Here is a 25001-nt window from a genome sequence, read left to right on the forward strand (position 1 = left end):
TTCAGCCTTGGAGATGGTTCTGGGAGCTCCTGCAGCAAGTAAGGGCAAAGAATTGATTGCTTGGAATGGTTTGCTTCAAAATGTACGTGTGGGACATACATTCATCTTTTGCTGATCTTTCCTTTCTTCCTCAAAAGTCCCAGATATGTCTTCCTGCTTTTGGGCTCTGTACAAGCAGTGTCCTTGGCAGCAGGAGAAGAAAGGCTGAAGAGTTGATTCCTACAGATATGTCTGGAGAAAAAAAAAATCTGATTTTTATATTCCAAGGCATGGACACATTTGCATTTTAAGTATATATGTATGTCATACCCCTGGGAGGTACTGCCTGGTGGCAGAGTGACCAAAACCCCTGAAGGTGAATGCTTGGCTCAGATTGATTAAATTGTCCTTTTAGCCTTGGGTCCATCTTTGCAGGTAGAATAACCTACAAAAATTCTTGTCCTGGTTTTTGTTGAATATGTGGAAATGGAGTTAAACTCAAACCCTGCATTTTCAGCCTGATACTTTGGCTGTGCTGAATGCTGGTGATGTCTCTGTGGGTAAAGCCAAGCTCTAGTCCCTCACTGGCCTAACCAGTCCTGTTTTAGTGGCCATTTGGGTGCCATGGGGGCAGCTTTTATGGTGCTGGTTAGACACTTCTGCAGTCTGGCATTAATATGATCCTTCAAATAAAAGCTCAAACCCACAGGAATCCAGAATTCATCATAAAACACAGCTCTTTTGCTAAAAATGCCTAATCAGTGCCAATCTCCCTGGCTGTCTGCTCCCTGAAATGACATCCAGATTGTGGTAACATTAACCCCATTATAATGACTGTCCATTAAATTTTAAGAGGGGTAGATTCAAGCTTCAGAGTTCTCTATTCTGATTACTAGAGACATGGGGCAATTTGGAATATCCACTTGAGAAGCTAATGAAAGACAGAAGGCTTGCTGTGTTTCTGACTTGGCTTAACACTTGGGGTTTAACATCAGGCACTGGCAGATGGTCTGGAAGATTCTGCATTTGCAAAAAGCACAGTAGTGACAGCAGGAATTCAAGTGTGGCTTGCAGATTTTGAAGGTTGGCACACAGTTAGCAGCAGGTGGGGGCCTTGGCTTTGGAGATATCTTGCGTTTAGCATTTTTCTGGAAGATAAAAACATGAGAATTCATAGGCAGGTGAAATGAGGGTGGTGAACAGCAGGAGGTTCTAGGGGAATGAGCAGCTGGCTGTGGCAGTGAGAGCTGTGCTAGCAATGCAGAGGTGTGCTGGGGCTGGGGAACGGGAAAGGGTGGCTTGAGAGCAACGTTCTGAGCAAAATGACAAACCTCATTTTGACCATGACTGGGTGGACCTTTGGAAAGGGTCTCTAGGAAGGAGAGTGGCAGCAGTGAAGAAAGGGGGGCCAAAATGTACTCAGATGGTGGAGTTATCAATAAAACCAATTAAGGTGTCATGTTTAGATCCCCCAGCTTATCAGATGAGTGAAAACTCCCTGTCAGTCTCGTTGGCTGAGCTGAGAGCGCAGGGCAGCGGCTTGGCAATGCTCCCCCCCCTGAGCCCAGTGATGCTCCATCCATGGGAATCCCCCCTGCACACACAGCTCAGGGAGGGGGAAAAGCCCTCTCATCCCCGCAGGGGTGCAGCTTCTCTGCTGGGGATGTGGAAAGGTGGAAAATTTTGGGTTGCTCAGCACATGCCTGGGTCCTGGGAGGGATCTCTGGAGCCCAGCAGCTCCAGGCACCCTGTGCACTTCTGAAACTCAGTTATGGAATTCTTTGGGTGGGAAGGGATTTGAAAGCCCATCTCTCATCCCACCCCTTGCCACAGGGACACCTTCTGCTATCCCAGGTGGCTGCAAGCCCCATCCAACCTGGCCTTGGACACTGCCAGGGATGGGGCAGCCGCAGCTTCTAATTTTCTTTCCACCGTTATTGTTTCACATCTATTTTTACATTTCAAGCTTTTAACCGAAATTAATATGTAAATTATTTAAATTAGGGAATGCCAGTAAAAGCCTTTCAAATGAATGCACCAAGGGAAACTCTAGAAGTAACAAACTGTTCTAAAAATCCAAGAAGGTTTTTAGAACAACCACCTACCTTGGAAGATTTCTTGATCTCTGCCTCTTTCCTGCTGACTTTCTGAGATTTTCTAGTTAAATCTTCAATGAGAATAGCAGAGGAAAATGTGGAATCAATTTTACAGAATGCTATTTCGATGAGATAATTCTATTTTTTGTGTGAGAGGAGGCAGATAACCTGCATTGCCTCCTCACTGCTGCATGTTTTGCAGTGATGTTCATCTCAATTCAGTGTCTGAACTCTGTCACTGCTACTTGTGCAAAGCAGAAGAGCAACTGATATTTGTATTTTAGAAGAGATTTTTTACACATTGTTTGGTAGATGCAAACAATGAATTATTTCAGAGAAATAAAATTAAAGGTCTCTGTAAAAAAGATTGGGGTGCTCATGCACAGTAGTCACATAAACAAAATAGGAAAAATCTTTAGAATTCCATAATTTCTTCTGTTAGAATGTTGTGCTACATGCATAATTTTGGAAGGCATTAACAAGTGTACAATTAACTGCTTTCCACAAGCAAAAGCTCTGCTGATTTGGCATATACTCTGCATCTGTGATGCCACCTTTCATTCTGCAGCTCTTTGTCCCTTCTCCCCCCACAACCCCTCAACATTTTACATAATGTTACTTGCAAAGATGTTTCATTCACATGCCTGTAACTTTGCTCCCTCTATATTTGTCACTATATGCAATTTTAGATATTTATAACTGTGTAAATCCCATTACTTGTTTTGGGGCTTGTTTTGGGCTCTAACACAACAAGAGTGTTCAAGTGTGAGACACTTCCCAGCTCACCAAGCTCTTGTGGTATTTTTGATACCTTTATTCTGGGTGTGTGAGTTTTGTAACAAGCACTACCTGTATGTAATGGATGACTGAGCTAAAAAACATCTATATCCCCACTGGTGAATGGTGGCTCCTTATCTATTCCAGGATCCTCTATCAATATGTTTTTGAATATTTTCTAATTGCTAGGATTTACTGAGTTGAAAAATGAAGAACAAATATTTTGAGCTGGTTTTGGGGGGATTTCATTTATTTTTCTTGTATTATTAAAAGTCAGGGTTATGCATCTCTAAGAAGCAGTGGGGAGAAATGTGTTACAGCTCAGCCCATCTGCCATGTCTAAAGCATGGGCTCACTTCTGTGAGAAGATGAAATATCAGCTGAAGGGATTGTATTTTATCGCCCTGATTTTAATTGGGACATTAAAAAGTTATGGGAATTGTGAGAGTGGAGGCATCAAGGATCACAAGGATCACAAATGGTGCAGCTTGGGAGGCTGCACAAGCTCTGCTGAACTCTCAGTTGAACAACACTGCATCAACTCAGGATTCAGAGGTTCAGATTTCTTTGGAAATGCATGTGTGGGGCAACTGTTTCTCCTTAAAGATAATATTGTCCTGAGTAAGAGCATTGAGAAAATGCAGGAAACAGGTAAGAACCAGAGTGCTTTAAACTAAAGCCCTAAAAACATGCAGAAAGGAGCTAAACAAGAGAAGGTTTATTTTTTTTAATTATTAGCATTTTGACACAGTTTTGAATGTTCTGTAGCTGACTATCTCCAAACACCTGTGAGTTTCTTGAGAGAAGAAGTTGGTGTAAACAACATGGAAAGAGTTAAGGCAGACATGAGGAAATAATTTTGTGAAAAAAAGAGTTAAGCATCACCCTAAAGAGGCTCTTCCCAAACAGGACAGGTGGTCACTTGCCAGAAACTGTAGAGACAGATCTGGTCCTGTCTTGGACAGATAAATTAGTGACCCCTGGCTGTCCCTTGCAGTGCTCTTTTCTTCCCCTGTTTAAAGGCCAGGTAAACTGAGGTTATGTTAATACTGTTGATTTTTCTACCACAAAAGCAGACCCCTAAATATCATATTATGGTTTGTTTTTTTTCTCATATGCATAAAGTTTTCTAAGCAAGGTTATTTCCCATATTAGCACAAGACCATTCTCTTCAATATAAAAAGGCTTACAGTGTGATGGGAGCTGAAGTGAAACCTGTAAAACTGAAATAAATTGTATTTTTTTTCCTCTAAACTGAGGTTTACCACATTGTCATTCTTGGGTGCTGCAGCCACCACAGTTCTGTGCCCTATGAAAGTTGGGGCAAATAATTCAGAATAATCAATAATTCAAGCAAAGTTATCCAAATAATTCAGAATAATCAAAAGCAGTGTTTCCTGCAAATCTTGTTCATTTGGCCCTGAATGGCAGGTTTTACTCACCTACTATGGAGATGGGTGGAAGATCTGAGAGGTCCATTTTGCTTCTCCTGGACACATTGCATTCTGTCTTCTCCTCAATGACCAAGTGGGAATCAGCAGCCCTGAACAGGCTGTAGCAGAGCAGGAGGCTGAGGAAGAGATTCTTTCTTGCCATCGTGGAGAGGAAAAATTCCATCGTCATGAAAACCAAAGTTGGTCAAAACCTGCAGAAGTGATGCAGGGATATGAATCTCTGCAATGGTTTTCTGTCACGTTGCGCAGCTTTAGCAACAAATCTCTGACAATTATTTTATTTCCAGCACTTAGCCTCTGGTCCTGGAATATCTAAGATTGTTGTAAGAGTGGAACAATGCTATCTCAAATACAAGTCCCCGAGATGTTATTTTTTTCTCAAAAGATTTATTTCCCATAAGATGTGAATGTCCTCCCAACTGAGCTTTATAATGGTTATTATATGGCCAAGGGCAGAAACTCAACCACATCATCAACTTTTTCCAGGAAATCTTGTTGACAAAAATGTGCTAGAAAACATAAAAGAATAATGACAATTTAAACCCTCCCCCCGCCCCCCCAACTGTGTTTCCTGTAAATTTTCTGGTCTTAAAGATAAATCATGAAGTAATATCTTATTTCACCTCCAACTGGCTGCTCTAATCCCATATAAATCACAGCTATAACTCATGTGAATTATAAAAGGCCAGTGCTGTAAAGTGTTTGTGTGCCTTGGGGTTATACACTGAATAACTTCCAAGATGTGCCAAAGTCTGGGATTTGGGGATACTCATGGAGGCACCTGAGCTGTGGAGCATGGCCATTCACCTGAGGTGACAGTCCCTGCAGGGTACACAGAGTGTGTCACCAGCCTGCACTCCTTTTCTTGTACCTTCTTGTATTTCAAAGCTGATTTTTATTTCCATGTGCATCAGTTTTCTGCAGTGTCAGGGTTCTGGGAGCCTTGTTCCCCCAGAGGCACAGCCAGTCTCCAGATTTATGGATGGCTTTGTGTCAGTGAAAAGCTGCTGGATGCAGTTAAAAAGAGCGAGTAAAACCAAGTGGTTTGGGCCATTCATCTGGTTGTAATGACTTAATTACTGGGGAGTTAAAAAATGAAGAATTTCTGCCTTGGGAGGGCTTCAATCTGGGCTTCAAGCTTCACTGCTGCTGCACCAGGTCTGTTCTATACCTGCTTTTGTAGCCCCACTGACCCACTCCTCCCTGGGAGATGGTCACTCTCATGCTTCTAATTCCAAGTGCTTGGGATCAGTTCTGGAATTGTCTGTTCTGCACACCATGTTCCTGTGCCAAAGCACTGCTGGGGACATCAAGGCTGCTTCCACTGGTGGCTGTGGCTGTGCCATGAGGGCACTCACCTCTGCTCTGGGGCCAGGCTGGGAGCTGGGGGGATCAGCCTGGAGAAGACAAGGCTGCAGGGAGCCATGAGAACCCCTTCAGCCCTTATCAAAAAGAGGGAGAACAACTTCTTATCTAGACAGAGAGTGATAGGACAAGGCTGAATGGTTTTAAATTAAAAGAGAGAGATTTAGATTGGAGACAGAAGTTCTTTACTCAGAGGATGCTGAGGCTCTGGCTCAGGGTTCCCAGAGCAGCTGTGGCTGCCCCTGGATCCCTGAAGTGTCCAAGGCCAGCTAGGATGGGGCTTGGAGCACCCTGGGGTAGTGGAAGATGTCCCTGTCCATGTTGGAACTGGATGAGCTGTAAGGTCTCTCCCAACCCAAACCATTCTGACAGTCCATAATTCATTCCTGGTTCTGTCTGGGCTCCACTGGAATTTTCAGGGATGCACATGCTGGATCCTTTGTGGTTTATACACCTGCATGAGCTGCATCTGAAAGAGATGTATCTGAGCCTGAAGTTTTACAGGGGAGGATTAACCTCTGGGGAGGCAGTGCTGCTGTGTCTGAAACGCTGCACAGCTGAAGTCATTCAAAGCAGATGTGAAAGTTCAGACCCTGGCTGGATCAGTCATGGCTGTGGGTAGGAGTCTCCTTTAAATGAATTGATTCAAATTTTATCATATCAGATGTGAAGAGCCTTTGATTTGATTCTGAATCTGAGAGGAGAAAGTGTGCCTTGTTTAGAAGACTCTAAAAATTCCAGAAACCAAAAGGAACAAGTCCTGCCATGAGAATTTTTTGTTGTCATGGTAAAATTGAATTTTCAGTTACTGCAGTTTAGTAAAGTAACAAGGTGACACTTCTGTGTTAATTCTTTACCTACTTTGGTCTTACAAAGTAGGTAAAGAATTAACAAAAGTTTGTTTGGTCTTACAAACTCTTGTACAGAAGCTCAGCCCTCGCCTGTGGCAGTTGTCCATTTATAATGGGCAAATTATAAATGTGACAAGCTGTGACAAGAAATGAGTTCTCCTCAAAAGTGTTCAATATACCAGGCTGTTTCCAAGCAAACCAAATTTCCATGAAGAATTTTAATACGACAAATATTTGTTCGGTCAGGATCCTACTTTTTCTTATCTTCAGACGAGTTGCCCTTTTATTTGCTCTTCCCCATCTCCTTTCACAAAAGATGTCCAAACCTCACTGAGATTTCTTGATGCTTCCTAAAAACTGCTCTAACACATTACCTATGTATGTCAATAACTATTAGGTCAGAACCATTCAGCTCACAACTGGAGCTTCTTTTCATCTGACAGATTTTACCAGCCTGAGTATCCCTGGTGATGTTCATGTTCTAGGCAGATGTTTGCAATTCATACAAGAACTAAATAATGACTTATATGCCCAAAAGCTTGTCTTTTTTTTCCAAATACAGAGTTGGTCAAATATAATAGATTGCCTAAAAATCTTTGTCTGCTATACACTTAAGTTTCCTGACTTTTCAGATCTAGGCTTAAAGGGAAGAAAGAAATTTTTTACAGTGAGGTTAATAAAACACTGGCACAGACTTTCCAGGAAGGTGGTCACGCCCCATCCCAGAAAACATTTAAGGTCAGGTTGGAGAGTCTTTGAGCAACCTGATTTAGATGAAGATGTCCCTGCTCATAGCAAGGGAGTTGGACTAAATTACTTTTAAAGGTCACTTCCAACCCAATCTATTCCACAATTCCATGACAGAGGGCTTGTCTGTGGCAGGTGGATGGAGACATTTGGGCCCTTATTCTTTCCCTGCTCTGAGCTGGAATGACAAGAGCAAGCTGTGAGCTGGAAGCTGTTTTGCTTTGTACACAGTGGTGTTCATGCTGCAGATTTTAGTTTTTAAAGCAACTTTTTAGCCTTGTTGCAGGATATGCTCTGTAAGGTACCTGTGGTGTTCAGGTCAGTGCGTGCTGCCTACCCAGAATTTTGGCTGCCACAAAGCTGCCTGATGGACACCACATTGGCCTGCCCCCAATGTACCATTTGAACAAGCTTCCACCCCAAAATGTTGTTTCTGTTGTATTTCCTTCTCTTTATCTCAGCAAAATTGCCAATGGATGTGATTTTGTCTGAGCAAACAGTAAAATTTTACAGCTGACATCTGTTTACTTCAAACAGCAACACCTGAACCTGGCTTGGTTTGAGCTCTGGTGTACATGGGGGTTTTTAATCACAGGCACTTGGGTGGCAGGGATTGTACAGCCCTGGGGTGAGTGTTTGAACCTGGAAACTGCACATATTTGGGGAATATGTGCATTTGTTCTGCAAAATCCTATCCATTGGCTGGAAAAGCAACACTCCCTGGGGCAGTGGAGTCTGTCAGGGCTGAGCTCCTGGAGGGATGAAGGAGGAGAAAAGTGGAATCAGAAATGGAGTAAAAAGGTGTTCATGGCCCCAAACCTGCCAGAGCTCCAGCAATGTTTGGACAATGCTCTCAGGCACAGGGTGGGATTGTTGGGGTGTCTGTGCAGGGCAAGAAGTTGGACTTGATGTTCCTTGTGAGTCCTTCCAACCTCAGGATATTCCATGATTCTATGACTAATCTTTGGTTTCCTCTTTTGCATCATGTTGCAAAACCCTTCCCTAAGTCTGTTTTCTTTTTCTGGCATTAAAGAGAGGTTTACTTTTCCATTTGCCCATTATTTTCCTTCTGGGATTCATCAAGGGCTAATTAAAGCAATCAAACTATTTTCCTTACCTCTAGGAATACCTCTTTCTTCACATCTGTTTCTCTCTGAGAACTTACATTTAAAAGTTTATTTTCCTTTTGAGCCCCTAACAATTTAGAATAAATAGCTTTAACAGTGGAATCTTGAGAGTAGGGTTCCAATTTCCCTAATGTTACTAAAATGAGCAACCATGATTTTTAATTTTAACATTTGATTTTTTAATTTTTGGTCTGGAGACAGTCTTGCCTGGCAATGAAATTTAAGCAGTGAACTTCAGCTGCAGTTTATCAAATTATGTAAGGAAATAGTTAACATGTTGCAGTGGCCTTGATTGTCAAGGGAATGACAGAATTTTTTTTAAAACCAAAACACAGGCAGACATTTGAAAGTTTGTTGACTGTCATCAGAGATCACAGTACCCTTTTATGTGCCACTGCCTCTCTGTTTTGGATTATTATATTCAATATAAATAAAGTATTTTAATCTTTACCCCAGTTGTTGTCTTTCACAAAGATTTTTCCTGAATGTAAATTTGGAAAATGACAGATGATGGGAAACAACATTTTTCTCTTTTTAGTCAATTTTTTTTGGTGTCATATTAAAAGTCTTCATGGAAATTTGGTTTGCTTGGAAACATCTTGGTATCTTCAACACTTTTGAGGTGAACTCATTTCTTGTCACAGCTGATTTAACTCTGTTCAGAGATTCATCTTCATCAACAACAGACTGAAGAGTGTGAGGCATTAAAGCAAAAAGTCTGCCATGAATGCTGGAAGGGACAAGTTGAAATTTTCTTAGATAGATTTTCTGACAATTTTTGGGTTGACTCACAAATTAATCAGCATCTTTATATAGAGCTGAAAACAGCTGCTTGGGAAAATGAGATGGTAAAGTAGGTAGAACAAAGGTAAAGTAGTAGAACAAAGACCTATAAAATACAGAAAACCATTTTACAGCACTCAATAAATCTTCACCTACACTGGGCTGCTGAGCTTCTGCTTTGAAAAGGATCCTGGAATCATTAAGGCTGGGAAAGAACTCCAAGATCACCAAGTCCAACCTTTGAGCAAACACCACTGTGCCCACTAAACCATAGGAGCGGATTGGAAAAAAAAGTAATGCAAGAAAAAACCCAGGAATTAATGGCTGCCTTGAAAAGTGCTGAGATTTTTAGAGAGTGAGAGACTGAAAAATTTGGGAAATGAAACATGGAAGGTAATGGGATGACTGAGGACCTCCTGAGGGAATTCCATGGTCACCTAGAACCATCCTACCCAGTCTGCAGAGCAATCCCACCTCAACCATCAGGTTTCAGCAAAGGAATAGGAGTAAAAAGGGAAATGATGTGTTAAGGAGCAGTTGGAGGGAAAGGAATGGATCCTCCTGAGACAAATGGGAATCACCAGTGCCCCAGGCAGAGCTCTGCCTCGGAAGATTCCTCACAGCTTAGGACTGACTGCACAGAACACACAGAGAAAAGATAGGTGTTTTTCCAGGGCTGTAAATATGTGAAAACACATAAGGAAAACCAAATAAATAGCTGTTACTCCTCCTTAAACTACAAAATAATTTAAATTTAAATTTATGCAAATTGTGCAATTGAAATTGTGTCACCACAGAATTCAGTTGGTGGCTCTGTTTGGATTCTGAACTGAATCTCACTGAATTTCAGGTGTTTCACAGTGCTGGGGGACTGGGCTGATAATCTCAGTTCCCCTTTTTGGCATGGGCCTGCTGTACACCTCTGAGAGAATAGTGACAGGGCCAAACCTTCCAGAGAGTTTTTGGTGTTTGGGTGGATACCTTTTTTTCCCACACTGTTAAAATAATAGGAAAGTTGAGGGACAACTTAATGTGAAAATGTGACTCTGCAGATTGGAAATACACTCAATGCATGCTTGATTCCAGCTGGGTTGCAGGGGGGTCTGCCCTTTATGTGTTGAAATGGATCCTAGGAAGCATGAGAAGGGAAAAACCAGCATGTTCCTGTTCCCCTGTCATGTTCTGGTCTTAGTTCTTAAACCATTTTCAAGCTCTTCAAGTCTAATTGCAAAAGGCAAATTCTTGAGCACATCCAAAAGAACAAAAATGAAAGGAATTTCTTATTTTGCAGGTACATGGATGCCCCATCCCTGGAAGTGTCCAAGGCCAGGTTAGACATTGGGGCTTGGAGCAACCTGGTCTAGTGGGAGGTGTCCCTGCCCATGACAAGGGGTGGCACTGGATCATCTCTCTGGTCCCTTACAACTCAAATCATTCTGTGATTCCATTGTGGAAGAATGGCTGGATGAACAGGGCCATGGATCCCTGGAAATGTTGTACAAGCAAACTCCATGTAAGCTTAGCATAGGTAGGCCGCACATAGCATAAGTAGGCCGCACACCATAATAAGGAGATTGCAAAATATACTGCATCATGCTGACAAGGTGGAAAGGGCAAGGACAGCAATGAAAATGAAGAAGAAAGGTGATTTTGCAATATAAAAGTAAAGAAGTAAAAGCGACGAGAATGAAGAAGAACCCTGTGTTAGAAACCACAAAGTAGAAGGAGTATGTAAATGTAACCTTTTGCTTTAAACCAATGAACTAACGACAAGTATGCATAATTACTAGAAACAATATAAAAGTACCGTTGTACTTGAAATAAAGTGAAGCTTGCTTTACCAATCATATTGATTGATTGCTTGTCTTCCCTCGCCGCCATCAATGGTGACCCCAACGTGATCAATAACCAAGAGACCCTACTTTCTAACCCTGACTTCAACAGCAGCGAGACATCAAAAAAGCACCAGTAAGCAGAGACTGAGGGGCAAAAAATCAGCAAACACTAGCGTAAAATGCCCAATCCTTGCCTAGACTGCCCTGAGCAGAGAAGTCCGCCATCCAACTGAGCTACCCAAGAGAAAAAGCTGCACTAACGACGTTAACAAAGACAGTTGCCAGCCAGCTAAAATAGAGTGAAGTAGCCCTTAATTTCTTTATGCGCTTTTTAGAAAAGCAAAAAGTAAAAGAAATTGACCTTAAGAAAAAATTAGCAGAGTTAATTGCTTTTAGGAAGGAGCAAAGTTGTTTTACTGACCCAGAGACATTATTTGAAGTTAATCAATAGCAAGAATATGAAGACATATTATAGAATACAATTATAAATAAGAATAAAACTGCTAAGAAACTAATGAAGCCATGGCAAGCAGTAATTAACTGCTTACAAAAGTATCACGCTAGGAAAAATATAGCAGCTGTAGCGTCATCTCATCTAGAAAGCAAACCTGCAGAAGCAGAGAGGTTCCAGTTGAGAATTGATTATGTATCTACTCCCCCAATAAAGTGCTTTGTACCAGTGTAAAACCAGCAAGAAATTGAGTCAGTAGAGCCAACTGCCCCACCACTTCAAGAAGAAACAGTTGAATTAAAAGCAGAAGTAGAATCAAAGACAGTTACTCCACTGCTCAAGGAGAAGCTCAAAGAAGAGAATAAGAGTAGCGAGTTATCCAAAAATAAAGAGGAAGAATTAGACCAAGAAGCAGCAAGTTATCATAATTAGAATTCAAAAGTCTCTTGTAAAAAGAGAAGAAAGAAAAAAGAAAAAATGCAAGATGTAGCTGGAAAGTCTGAGAATAGAATTTTGCAAGTAAATTGGCAAGCAATTTCAAAAGAAGCAATAAATCATCAAAATTATGACTTTCTGAAAACTATGAGTGAAATACAAGCCTTCCCTGTAGTATATACAACTAATAACTAAGGAAATGTCAATGCCACATATGCTCCAGTTAATTAGAAATTGTTAACCCAATTGCAGAATACCGTCAATTAATCTAGCCTACATAGTGAACCAGCCAAACAAATGTTAAATTACATTTAGAGAAGTGAAATCTTATGTCCCGAAGACATTAAAACTAATATAAAAATAATTATGACACAATCACAGTTAATGCTGTAGCAAGCTCACTAGAATAAATTATGTAATGAATCTGCACATAGACAGCGAAACCAACAAAATCCACTGTATAGTATTACAATAAAAAAACTCATAGAAATAAGACAGTTCACAACAGTCGAAATGCAAGTGCAATTAAGACCAAACCTATTAATAGAATCAATAAAATTGACTCAACGAGCAGTTAGCATAGTCAAAACCGCTCCGCCTCCACCTTTATATATGTCCATAAAACAAACAAAAAAATTAGACCCTTGTGCAGTTTGTGAATAAAATAACAGACACCATCAATCAAGCAAATGTACAAAAATGAATGAAAAAAGCCTTGTTAACACTGTGTTATAGAAAACTGTAATGCTGCCACAAAAGCCATTATAGTCACATTGCTGAGAAATGCTACAGTAGCAGAAATGCTAAACAGAATGAGTCAAGTGCCAGTAGGCCCACAAGCTATGTTAGTGGAAGCAGTAAAAGAAATAAAAAAAATTTAGTGCAAACTCAACAGCAAGCCTTTGCCACCCTTGCCCCACTGCGAGTAGAAAGACCTCAGAACAATACCACTGCCCCAAGTGTCAAAAATCCAAAATATTTTCAATGTAGCCGTAAGAGCCATATGCAACGCCAGTGCCAAGTCCAACAACTGTAGTGCCAGAACTGTAGTATAGCCAACCATAGTACAGAAACATCGCCAAAAGCCAAGAAACCCGGGGCCAAGTGCAAAGAACTGCAGCACAATGACCCCAACTGCGACTCATGCAGCAGCAACATCACCTCCCAGTTCTGTCTGCAACCCGCCAGTCAACTCTGGCCAGCAACCAAAAAGAGTCTCAGCATAGACCTAGCAACTGCAATAAATGTGACCCTTATCGACAACAAACCACAGAAAATCCCTACTAGAGTTAAGAAACTAGTAATAATAAATAATCAACCCGAAGAAGCATTACTACTAGGACGCTCCTCAAGTGAATTAAAGAGAGACTTTTTGTTCTCCCTAGCCTTATTGACAGAGACTATGAAAGAAAAATCAGCATAGTAGTGCAAACACACTTTTTGCCTATGCACATCCCAAAAGGCAGCAAAATAGCACAACTTGTCCCTATGCAGCAACTCACTAATGCAGCAACAGCGTCCTCCCCATATGACCGTAGAAATAAGAAATTTGAATCCTCCAGAGTACTCACACTACTTACTGTTCCTATAAGCCATCGCCCCATTGTTACTGCAATCCTGCAATACGAGCACGAGTCAATACGAATTCCTGTCCTGCTAAATACCAGCTCTAATTTAACCATTGTCTCCTCTGCTGTGTAGCCCTCACAATAGCCACTACAACATGCAATAAGAAGCGTAGAAAGAGTAAGAAGCTCTGTTTATGTGCAGCGTAGTAAGACCAAAGGACAAATTACAATGAATAGAAGAACTGTATCCATCTTTGTTACCGTAATGCCACTGCCCTTCAAAGTTAATGTATTAATTAGCAGAAATGTGTTAAGCCAAATCAGAATCGTGCTAACAACTAAAAAACCTTTTTAGCTGTAGTCACTGATGGACTTTCCCAATTCCCTTGCAATAGTTAACTGAAGAGCCTGTGTAAGTCAACCAGTAGCTGCTAAAAGAAGAAAGTCTGCAACAAGCACATACGTTAGTATAAGAACAACTAGAGCAAAGACGCTTAAAACCTTCCACCAGCCCTTAGAACACTCCTATTTTTGTAATCAAGAAGAAATCAAAGAAGTATCGACTGCTGCATAATTTGCATGCTGTGAATGTGCAAATGCAAGCTATGGAAGCTCTACAACCTGGCTTACCCAACCCAGCCATGTTGCCAGAGCATTGGCATCTTCTCATAGTAGATCTAAAAGACTGCTTCTTCACCCTTAGCTTGCATCCCAACAATACCCAGCAATTTGCATTCACAGTTCCATCTATCAATCAAAAAGCACCTGCCAATCAATACGAATGAGCCGTATTGCCACAAAGAATGAAAAACAGTCCCACTTTATGTCAACTTTTTGTTAATGCAGCTTTACAACCAGTCCGTAAAGCTTAGTCCAATGTTTTCATTTATCATTACATAGACAATATTCTGCTAGCACAGAAAGACCCATTTACACTTAAACAAGAGAACTTCTTAACTTATCAATTGAAACAACAAGAGTTAATTATTGCCCCTGAAAAAAGTACAGCAGTCTCCCACCTAGAAATACTTAGGCTAGAACATCACAAAATCATTCATTCAACCGCAGAAAATTACTATTAAATCAGACATAAAAACATTAAACAATATCCAGAAGCTTATGAAAGACTTGCAATAGCTACGACCAGTGACTAACGAGACCAATAATGAACTTGAAGTATTGCGACCACTGTTGAAAAGTACAAATCCTTCACTGCCCATAACACTCACAAATGCCCAACGCACAATAATCCAGAAACTTAGCACCATCATCTCACAAAGAATAGTGAATCAGAGAAATCCAAAGTTTGACATCAACCTCACTATCCTGAATAGTTCATCACAATTTATTAATACACTAACACAAAGCAAAAACAAAAATCAGAGTCCTTGAGTAAATCTTCACACAACTACAACCCAAAACAACAATTCAACAAAAAGTTGAAAATTTAGCTGACCTAATTCGTAAGAAGCGCAACAGAATCGTGCAAATATCAAAGAAAGAGCCAGCAAGAATTAACCTACCTTTGAAACGAAAAGACCTAGACTAGTATCTGAAGTATTCTCAACCATTGCAAGTAAGTCTTCTAAGTACAACTCAGCAAATTAATGTCAACTCTTTAAAAGCCCCTGTGCTCAAGTGAATAACTCAGCATGAGTGAATCACCATTCCCAAGCAAAGTGAGCAGCCTCTTCAAAAAGCTCTGACAGTATTCACTAATGCTAGAAAAAAATCGCGACAAGCAGCAGCAACTTAGTATATTAATAGCCAATAGCATCATACTGTGCTAGGAGCTGAAGAGAGGAACTCTTTACAGACACTAGAATCATCTGCAGTAGTTTAGACATTTAAGCAGTAGCCCCACAATAAGCTAAATGTAGTAACAAATTCACTATATGTAGCTGAAATTGTTCAAAGAATTGAAAATACTTGCATTAAAGAAATGTTGTAAAGAAATACAACATTCCCAACTCTTTAAACTGTTACGACAATTGCAAGCAACAATAGCCCAAAGAGTAGAAGCATATGCAGTGTTGCACATCAAGAGCCACAAATAGGCTGAAAGACTAAGCGAAAGCAACGCTCATGCAAATCAGTTAGTCTCGTTGACAGTACCAATGAATGAGTTTGCAAAGACTCAAGAAGCTCATGCCACATTTTATCAAAATGCCCAAAGACTGCACAAACAGTTCAGCATCACTATAAAAGAAGCCAAAGAAATAATAAGAGCATGTCCTACCTGCAGCCACCATAAACCAAGCCTCAGCATCGAAGTTAATCCTCGAAATTTAAGCCCAAATGAAATTTAGCAAATAGATGTTACGCAAGTCCCTGAGTTTAGAAAACTAAAGTATGTCCATGTCACAGTAGACACCTATGGTCAGTTCATGTAAGCAACTGTGCAAGCAAGAGAGAAAACCTCTCATGTAACTCATCATTTGACCAGCTGTTTTGCTGTAATGACCATTCCAAAGCAAATTAAGACAAACAATAGCCCAGCCTACAGCCGTGAGCAAATGAAGAAGTTTTGCCAGCAATGAGAAATCCAACACTACACAAAAGTTCCCCACTTTCCTACAAAACAAGCTATAGCAGAAAAAACTTATCAGACTCTGAAATTATATCTTTAAAAATTTAAAGATATTAAAATTGTGCACGAATGACTGTACAAAGCATTATTTGTATTAAATTATCTTTGTATTTTTGCTAATCAAGAAGTGCCGCCAGCCTATATACACAGCAGACTTGAAAAGCTTAGACAGAAAGTTGAGAAACCTTTTTATGTCACGTACAGAAATCCAGCACCAAGTGTTTAGAAAAGTCCCGCAGAAGTTCGATATTCTAGCAAAAGTTACATGTGTATCATTACTCCTGCAAGTCCAGTTTGGGTACCTAGCAAGTAGACACGAACAGCCGTAGAGACAGCGAAAAAAACTGTACCAGCAGAAAACGACAACAGCAGTACAGATGACAATAGCCCTGAATCCAGAAACAACTCAGCAAGAGTTTGAGCAACTGAGAAGAGCAGTCACTCCTTATCTGAGTCAAATACAAAGACTTTTAAGCACTGAATGCCACCTTAGAACACCTGAAGACATTGTGCACATCTCGCTTAGAATCAAAGCTTCTAAGCTTGGGCACTGCAAATACTTTAGCTGTAAGAATTGTAAAGTAACTACATGTTGAGCCTAAATTAAAATTTATTGTAAGAGTTGTCATAAGAAAGTATAAGTGCATCAGAATTACTTTCTCTCACCTTGCTGTCATAGCTGTTAGAAAGACTTAACTCGTCCACACTAACTCTGTGAATTAAAGAAATTTACAAGGCAACCATATCAGCACACTATTGAACTAAATGAAAATTTAGAGGCGCGCCAGCGCTTGCTTATAGTAGTGCAAAATCGTCAAAGTATATGTAGACTGAGCGTATTTAAGAGCTCCACAGTACTAAAGTTGAAGTGTCAAAACGACATTTTCATACCCATCATGTGCCAAGTTCCTGACAATGAATGAGACAAGCAGAATCATAAGGAGAAACCTCGTATGCTGCCTCGCACTGCTCACCATCATTGCTATTAGTCAAAAGTATGCAAAAATACACACAATCAATCTGAAAGAAAACGTGTAAGTTACACAGGCTAACCAAACAAAGCAAGAATCAATGTGTTTATCACTAGCTACACCTTCTGATCCTTTTCATACTTGTTTAGTTAGAGTTCCATTAAATTCTATAGAAAAATTTAGACCTTAGACTAAAGCCACAGTGTACAAAAATTTGAATGAAGCTTAGTCAAATTAGTGCACAGTCCAATAGTAAAGTATCAAATGCAAACCAACCTCTACTAATTAGTGCAAAGCTTTTGAAATTCTAATGAACACCATAAGAGCACAAACCTTTATAATTGCCCAAGAATTGAATGTCACCAGCCTAGAGCCGCAAGAGCTAGACATCCTAGGCTCTATATCAAGCAATTACTGTCTATTTTTTAAGCATTATTCTACGACCCCAAATTTGCTTTGCATAAAAAAAAGACAACCAAAAAATAATAGCCCTTGAATATCCCCTGCCTCCTCATAGTACTACAATACCACAGCTTATTGCAACATCCAGACAAAGCCTTTACTAACAAAGCAAAGTGTAGCAAAAGTGCTACCTCCTGAAGCTTTCCTCATCTGCAAGAATAGAGCCTAACCTGCAGTGCCTCAGAAAACTCTAAGAAGACCATGTTATTTTAGCAAGCTAACATTATTTGCCCCTAGCATCCACCAAATGCTTAACATCAGTCACAAGTCCCAACGCTCAAAACGTAGTGTACATCAGTTAAGCCCTGAATGTAGAATTAATGTACAATTATGAGAACCACCATCAATTATATTAGCATCACTTTTCGCACCAAGAGTAGCCTCTGCACGAGCCCTCACGCTATTGAGGTGACTAGCGTGTTAGACAAGAACACAAGTTAACATCACGTTTGCAATGTTAAATGAACTCACTACTAATGTTAATAGCATACACCATGCAGTGTTACAAAACAAAGCTACCATAAATTTTTTATTGCTAGTGCAAAAACGCAGTTGTGAAGACTTTGAAAGAATGCGTTGTTTTAATCTATCAGACCATAGCGTTTCAATCCATAAACAGCTCCAATAGCTAAAAGAGCTATATATTATATATATTGATTGATTGCTTGTCTTCCCTTGCTGCCGTCATTCCATGATTTTATGAGTCTACACCAGGGAATATGTTTTCCCCAGCATTTGGATCGATTCATGTTTTACTCAAGTTCCACTTGGCACTTGTGGCACTGTTCATGTTCTTGGAGGAGGACCCAAGGAGGTTGTTTTATACATCCTGCCCACAGACTGAGATGAAGGCTTTCTCTGGCATTGCTCAGGAAGCCCAGTTTCCAAATGTTTTCTAATCTTTTCACATTCAGTGACTTTGCCAGGAGAGGGGAAGGCTAATTCCCAGTAAGGGAGGTCTCAGTGTGCACATCCATCTCTTCCACCTGACCTTCAGTGCAGGGTCAGTATACTTGGCATTTCCTTTTGGGAGATACCCCATGTATCCCCATCTGCTGCTGATCATTCCACAGACCCTCAATATACTCCCAGTTTTCCTCTTTTCTGCAGCACAGAGAGATACAGGATAATAAATACCACTACATTACCTGGAGAGGAATGTCATGGCCACTGCCAGCCCCAGTGCTTGCATGGACATCTCTCTGCAGGGTTTGTGTTTCATTAGCTCAGATCACTGGGGTTGTAATTACCCCAGTTCTGCCAAACTCAGCTGTTCTGGAAGCCATGAGCAGTTCAGTGCTAATCCCGCTGGGTTTTGACATTGAATCAGGAATTCAGGTTAATTTGTACACAAAACTATAGTAATCACTGCACAAAGGCATTTACACAAATACAAGAGAGGTTGTGTTTGTTCTGAACATGATTCCTTATTTTTCAGTCAATTATTATTGATTCCACCCCCCAATATCTGTGTTTTGTTATTCAAGAGCCAGGATAAATGTCGCTATTGGATTGTCCTGTTTGTGTACTTATTTCTGGACATCTTTCATTCTAACTTCTCTTTTCTGATTTGCTCAAAAAAGATTACCTGTGGTTGTGGAAAGCAGGTTCCAAGAGTGTTCCAGTGTCACACTTCATTCATTATTTTATGTCCTTCCTTTGCATTTTGGCTCATTTTTAAAAAATGCAAAGCACTCAGTTGTGGTGCTTGGGTCTAAATATAAACTCAATGTGGTTAAAACTGATCCATGTGTTGTCTATGGAGACAGCCATGTTTGTAGCTGAAATTTTTTTCAGACTTTCAAACAAAATTAGTTCCAAATCTGTTTTCTTTTAAGGGTAACAGTTGAGACTATTTTTAGTTTTCTTCTAATAGCTCTACTTAAAGCTACCAGCTAATGTTCTCCTCCAGCCCACATAATTTCCTTTAGGCTCCCCAGGAATGACCCTGGAGGCAGAGCTGCAAGTGAAGCTTGGTTTTTACATCATGTGCTCAGATGCTGCCAGACAGGGACATTCCTGCCTGTGCAAGACTCTCACTCAGAGCATGGTGGGATGGCAGGACACCAAACTCCTCCCTGCAGTGGCCAGGTGGCTGAGAGAACTCAGTTTCCCTTTTAATAAAATGGGTTTAAATCCCTATTTATCTGTATAAAATGGTGTCATCCTCACTTGTTTTTAAACAGAAAAAAAAAAAAAAAGACATGAATTTCCAGGATTGGGATTTCTATGGGATGCCAGTGTGTTACATCCAGATTTCTGCTCCTTTTCACCTTTAAATTGGAAAAAAAAAAGCCTTTGACATACTCTTGACCAAAGTCAAACTGACAAATGGCATTGGAGGCCTTCTCTCAGCTCATTCTCATTCCTTTGGTTCTTCCTTCCAGACTCTGTCTGGTCTTTGGTGTATTTTTTTGCATATGTACTTGCTTATTTTTTGTGTATTTTTTTGTGTATGTACTTGGGGTTTTTTTTGTGTATTTTTTTGTGTGTGTACTTGGTCATTCCCAAGAACAGTGGCCTGGTCCAAGAGGCACTGTGTCTTCTCTAGTTCCCCTATACTGACCCCACAATCAGTTCACTAAAATGAATTGTGTTTGTTGTGCAGACAGAAGTGATCCAGAGAGAATTCTGTAGTGTTTGATGCAATATGCTGTTTCTGTGCAAGTTTGCCTTTAAGCTTTTGTTTTTGTTTTTTTTTTAAGTTGCTGAACTCAATCTACCCTTCTTGCTCCTTTTATTTCAATTTTTTAGCCCTATTTTCTGTTTTCTTTCATTTTCAGCCATCCACTTTGCCCTGCTACTTTTGACAGAATTCCCTTTTGGCAGTTTTCTCTTGCCTGCCATGTATTTAGTTCTTTTTCCTTTGCACACTTTTATTGCTTCCCTACCTTTGTCTTCAGCATCTCCAGCTGGATAATCCTGAGGAATGAAGCAGTGAAACTGAATGAGATGCAACAGTGCAGAGGTCACATTTAAACACTTTGACCCCAGAGCAAAAAAACACCCATTTCTGAAGGTAATGACTTCGGGATTTCAAATTAGAGAAGCAGAACTGGCTGTATTTATCACAGCATGACCAAAAGTGAGAATATGATGCAGCTGTGTATAAAAAGGCAATTTAATTCTAGGGTGTGTCTAGAGAGGTATTTTGTAACTGAAATACAAAAGTGTTCAAAATTTTATGCATGTACTGGTCTTCATTTAGAGACTCATGTCCAATTTTGGGCACCCATGTGGAGCAAAAATGTGTGCAAGTCAAAATGAATGCCAGAAAATAATATTTATTGCTTGAGATAAAAGGCCATCCAGCAACACCTCCAGTGGTCCTGTGCCTAACACCAAATTTCCTTACATTCCACTGGCAAAAGTTTCCTTTTTCCTGTTGGTATTCCCTTTGAAGCCTCTGTTGTTTTGGGGTTTGTTCTATTTGTACATTCCGAAACAAATCGGCTTTTAGGTTACAATCCAGACATCTAAAATGTGAAGTCGTATTTTTAATAGAATATTTGGTCTGTGACTGGTGGAGGCTGATAGTGGATTCGCCTCTGAAATTCTTTGGGCAGCAACAATCCTTCTGGCCATGGTTTAATGGGATAACTAAGAACAATGGTCAGTTTATATTTGGTGGTAAAAACAAAATTAATTTGCTGTCTGGCTGTTCCTGATCAGTTTTAAACATCTTGCTTGACAGTCAGAGGACAGAGCCAGGAGAGGTGCTGATGTCCATGTGATCCCTGCTTGCTGAGGGAGGGAAGAGTGAGGAAGAGGAGCTGTGCTGCTGCAGAGGCTCCCACTACATGCCCAGGAGAAGGGGTGCAGCTGTGCTGCTCGGGGTCATCAGTCCAGGCTTTATATCCCAGACTTGTTGGGGCCCTGGGTGGTTCTTCCCTGCTCCAGGTGATGGGGCTGGCTCTGATACAGCATAGCTGTACCCCGGGATCAGGATGCTGGGGCAGAGCCCCCCAAGGGCTCCCTGCTTCCCTTGGATCCATGGAGAAGGGAGGAATTCCTGCTTAGGTAATGGCAGACACGCTTGCTGAAGGGAAACTTGAAGGGGCAATGACTAAGGGCTTAAATTTAAAAGAGAATGCCAAAAGTCTTTAATTTGTATTTAATGTGAATGGGGTTTCTAAATATCCTATTTTTATCCCTGCCTGTGTCCTTGATGAGAGAGTCTGACTCAAATTAATCTTGGTTTGTAAACACAATTTCTTCTTGAGGGCACCACTTGCATATTGGTTACACAAGTTGGCCTGTCCCAGCTGAGAGTGCTGAGTGGCAGGGAGAGGGGAGACCTTCCTGGCTGCTGATGGGGAGAAAAGGAGGATTCTGGACGCTCCTTCCACATCCTGGCAGGGTTGTGTTATCCTGACCCTGGCACAGACGTTTAAGAACACTGAGAGCCATTGGATTCACATGGAGTAGCTGCAAACTTTATCTGCTGTACTCATGTGCCTCCACTAGAAATGAGGGAAAAGAAAACAAGAATAAGGTAATTTGCATTGCAAGAATAAGGTAATTCTTGTCTGTGTGTGTGGGAAATCCTGGGCTCAGGGACTCAGATGTTGTGTCCCATATGGAAGGAGATATTGGAGCAATCCTGGGTATCTGTGCAAGATCAGTGAGAGATCTGGGCTGTCTCTACAAAGCTCTGTGAGGCACAGCTTTTCCACTGAAGGAGGGAAATCCATGTGTAGCCCATAAGGGGGAAGTAAAGATGAAGACAAATTTCTGCAAGTGGCATATTAATGGATGAACTGCCCATTCAGGAAAAATGGGAAAATAACAAACATTCTAAGAACAAAGAAACGATGGACAAACATCCAAGGAGAAAAATGTGTGGTGCATTTGAGAAATGCTGTTCTGGGAAGCAGGAATGCAAAAAGGTTTGGGATTGATGTGGAAATAATGCAGTGTAGCGCTGCTGCCAAAAATGCAAATGGAGCTCTCAAATGGGAAAATGGGAGCAACTTCAGTAGGATGGGGGGATATTTGTTTGAGATTGGTGTGGCTGTGCCTGGAAGGCACTCCAAGAACACCACTCATTTATTGGGAAGAGTTTGGATAAACCAAAGAAATTGGAAAGTATGTCTAAAAAGAGACTCAAAGCTCAACTCCTGGAATTCCAAAGGGAAAATGGAGAGTGTCTCAGTTCCTGAATGTGCTTGGCAGGATTGGAATGATAATGGGGTGAAAAATGAGTTTTCAAGCAAGATGACAAAGCTCTAGTGGGATGAAGCTGCCAGAGGTAGAAGCCAGGTCCAAAACATTTTGAGGATTTTGACCATTCTGGTTCAGTAACAACTATACTTTAGAACTTCTGCCTTTGGCTTTTCTACTACAGAAAATTGATTTTTAAGATTTTTTTTCTTCCTAAGAAATACAGCTTCTAAGCAAAATTGCTGGATATTAGATCGCTCTTTGTGTTATGGGATAACTAATGGCTAGAACTTCAGTTTTATTTATCATCTTACCAGTCTGAAGATGTGCCCAAGTGTGGATGTTCACTTCAACTCTGGAATTTTGGGGACTCATAAAATCATGAAAACAAAGATGTTGCTTTTGCACTTATGGCATTCCAGTTTTCCTACCAACTTGGCCTACCTCTCTATTTACTTGTTTCCAAGTGTTTTGTTTGTTTTTTAATTTTTATTTTCTTTTTCGGTTTGTTTTTGTTTGCTTTTTTTGTTTGGTTTGTGGTTTTTTTTCTGGGTTTGGTTTTTGTTGTTGATGTTAGTTTTGGTTTTTTTGGGTGTTTTTTGTGTGGTTTGGTTTTGGGTTTTTTTATATCTTACATTTTGATATCTCTAAAACCACTTTAGGTCATGGAAAATAAAAGTTACCTCCAGAGTGTCAGGTATTGAATCAGACCTATTGAAGCAGTCCATTTCAAAATCTTAAGAATATACTGAAAGAACAAGTCTTGAAATTCAACATACAAATGTTTAAAAGCTCAGTGTGAATCTTAGATACATAGATATTATTTATATATAAATAATATATATTGTTATTGTTATAGATAAATAATGATATATATTATTACTTATTTATATTATGTGGTAACATGTGTTACATCTGATGATTCCCTATGGGCCACTGGATGGTTCCCCACTGGGAACTGGCCACTTTCTAAATTTTTCTTTTAAGCAAATACATTTCCACCCAGAAAAAAGATGGATGTCTCTGCCAGCTGAGCCTTCCCAGAGTGCTCCCCAGAAGAACGTCCCTGCTGCTACCAGCAGCTGGCTCTGGGACCTGCAGCTGCTCCGAGCACAGCTCCCCCTCCCAGGGCTGCTTTCCACTGGCACAGGAAACGCCTCCCTTATGGGAACTTTTCAAAAGTTCATGGCAAAATTAATTTAAAATGTTGCTCTGCAAGAAGAGACTGATGTGGACACCCAGATATTTCTATTGTCAGGACAAAACCCATACTTCATATTTTGCTGTACAGTTAAAGTTATGTTGAAAGGATTCAAAATGCTTAATTCAATACTACTTGGAATGTAATGTCTTTCTCATTATCTCGGGATTTTTTTTAATGGCATGAGCATTTCAAAATGCAGAGAGAAGCAAATGGAAAAGGTGTTGTGAGTGTTCCCAGCAGAGAGTGCTGCTTTCTGTTTCCTAATCACTCAAAAATCAATATATTTATTGCAAATTAAATAAAAGTTTAACTGCCTGAGTAAAGACATGTGAAGAGAAATTGTCTGATTTGATCGAAAGAAAAAAAATTACTAGTCCACTTATGTTGTTTTTTTTTCCATTAAATTTGCTTTTAAAGGAATGTTATTAATATTTTAAAAGAAGTTATTAATTCTTTTATCCAAATATCCTCCATGAGCATGCACACTTAATTAACAAGGTGTTAATTATTTATTCAAGGGTTTTAGTAGGTGTTCAGTCTGCAAAATACTGGGGACTGATCAATGTGTATCTGCTTCTGTGTCTGTGTGTTGAAGGGATTACTAAAGAAAAAAAATCTGTATTTAAGCCAGCAAATCCTTCAGTTTTCAGTGAATTGGGGTTTTTTTATGTACAAGAAAAAGGGAAGATAATTAGGGAAAACACTCTGTTATTTTCTGTATTTTTGCATTTGGACTAGAATGCTGTGAAAGCTTTCTGAACCTGCTTCAGTGGGGAAAAAATAATTATTCTGTGAAGTGGGAAATGCATCGGGAAGTGAAACTCTGATATTTGTAAAGCAAACATGGGATGTTCTCAGGGAAAAAACCCCAAACCAGAACAAATAACCAAAGAAAAAACCAAACTAAAACCAAATAAGGCTCCAAACCACCACGAAAACCAAACGACAAAAAATCCCCCTCCAGCCCTAATGAGCTGCAAAAGACCTTTCTGAAAGAGATTGATTAAAGTGTATAAAATGCGAGACTTCAGCCTATCCCAATAAAATGCCTGGAATTTTAAAGGGACAGGCAGGGGGACAGTCCAGTGATGCCTCTGCCGGACTTTCCTGCCTTGGTCAGAGCCTTTCTCACATTAAGAAGAT

At 40.3% G+C, this 25001-nt stretch overlaps 1 protein-coding gene across 1 annotated transcript; it reads right to left on the bottom strand.

Moving 5' to 3' along the window:
- Positions 1–950: 950 nt before the first annotated feature.
- ASIP (agouti signaling protein) lies at positions 951–4475 on the bottom strand. The gene is made up of 3 exons (XM_066561729.1): positions 4295–4475; positions 2085–2146; positions 951–1127 (listed from the first exon to the last, which is right to left on the bottom strand). Exons 1-3 carry the CDS (start codon positions 4473–4475, stop codon positions 951–953), a joined length of 420 nt encoding a protein of 139 aa, XP_066417826.1.
- Between the last annotated feature and the right edge of the window lie 20526 nt (positions 4476–25001).

The sequence above is a fragment of the Molothrus aeneus genome, chromosome 17, assembly GCF_037042795.1.
Source record: "Molothrus aeneus isolate 106 chromosome 17, BPBGC_Maene_1.0, whole genome shotgun sequence".
Lineage (NCBI taxonomy): Eukaryota > Metazoa > Chordata > Aves > Passeriformes > Icteridae > Molothrus > Molothrus aeneus.

Excerpts from the sequence above, each read along its gene's own strand:
- ASIP (XM_066561729.1), bottom strand. The coding sequence starts at position 4,475 with ATGACGATGGAATTTTTCCTCTCCACGATGGCAAGAAAGAATCTCTTC. Across the intron at positions 2,147-4,294 it reads TCCACCCATCTCCATAGTAG|ATTTAACTAGAAAATCTCAG; the intron begins GTGAGTAAAACC and ends TTCTCATTGAAG. Across the intron at positions 1,128-2,084 it reads AGATCAAGAAATCTTCCAAG|AAAAATGCTAAACGCAAGAT; the intron begins GTAGGTGGTTGT and ends TTTATCTTCCAG.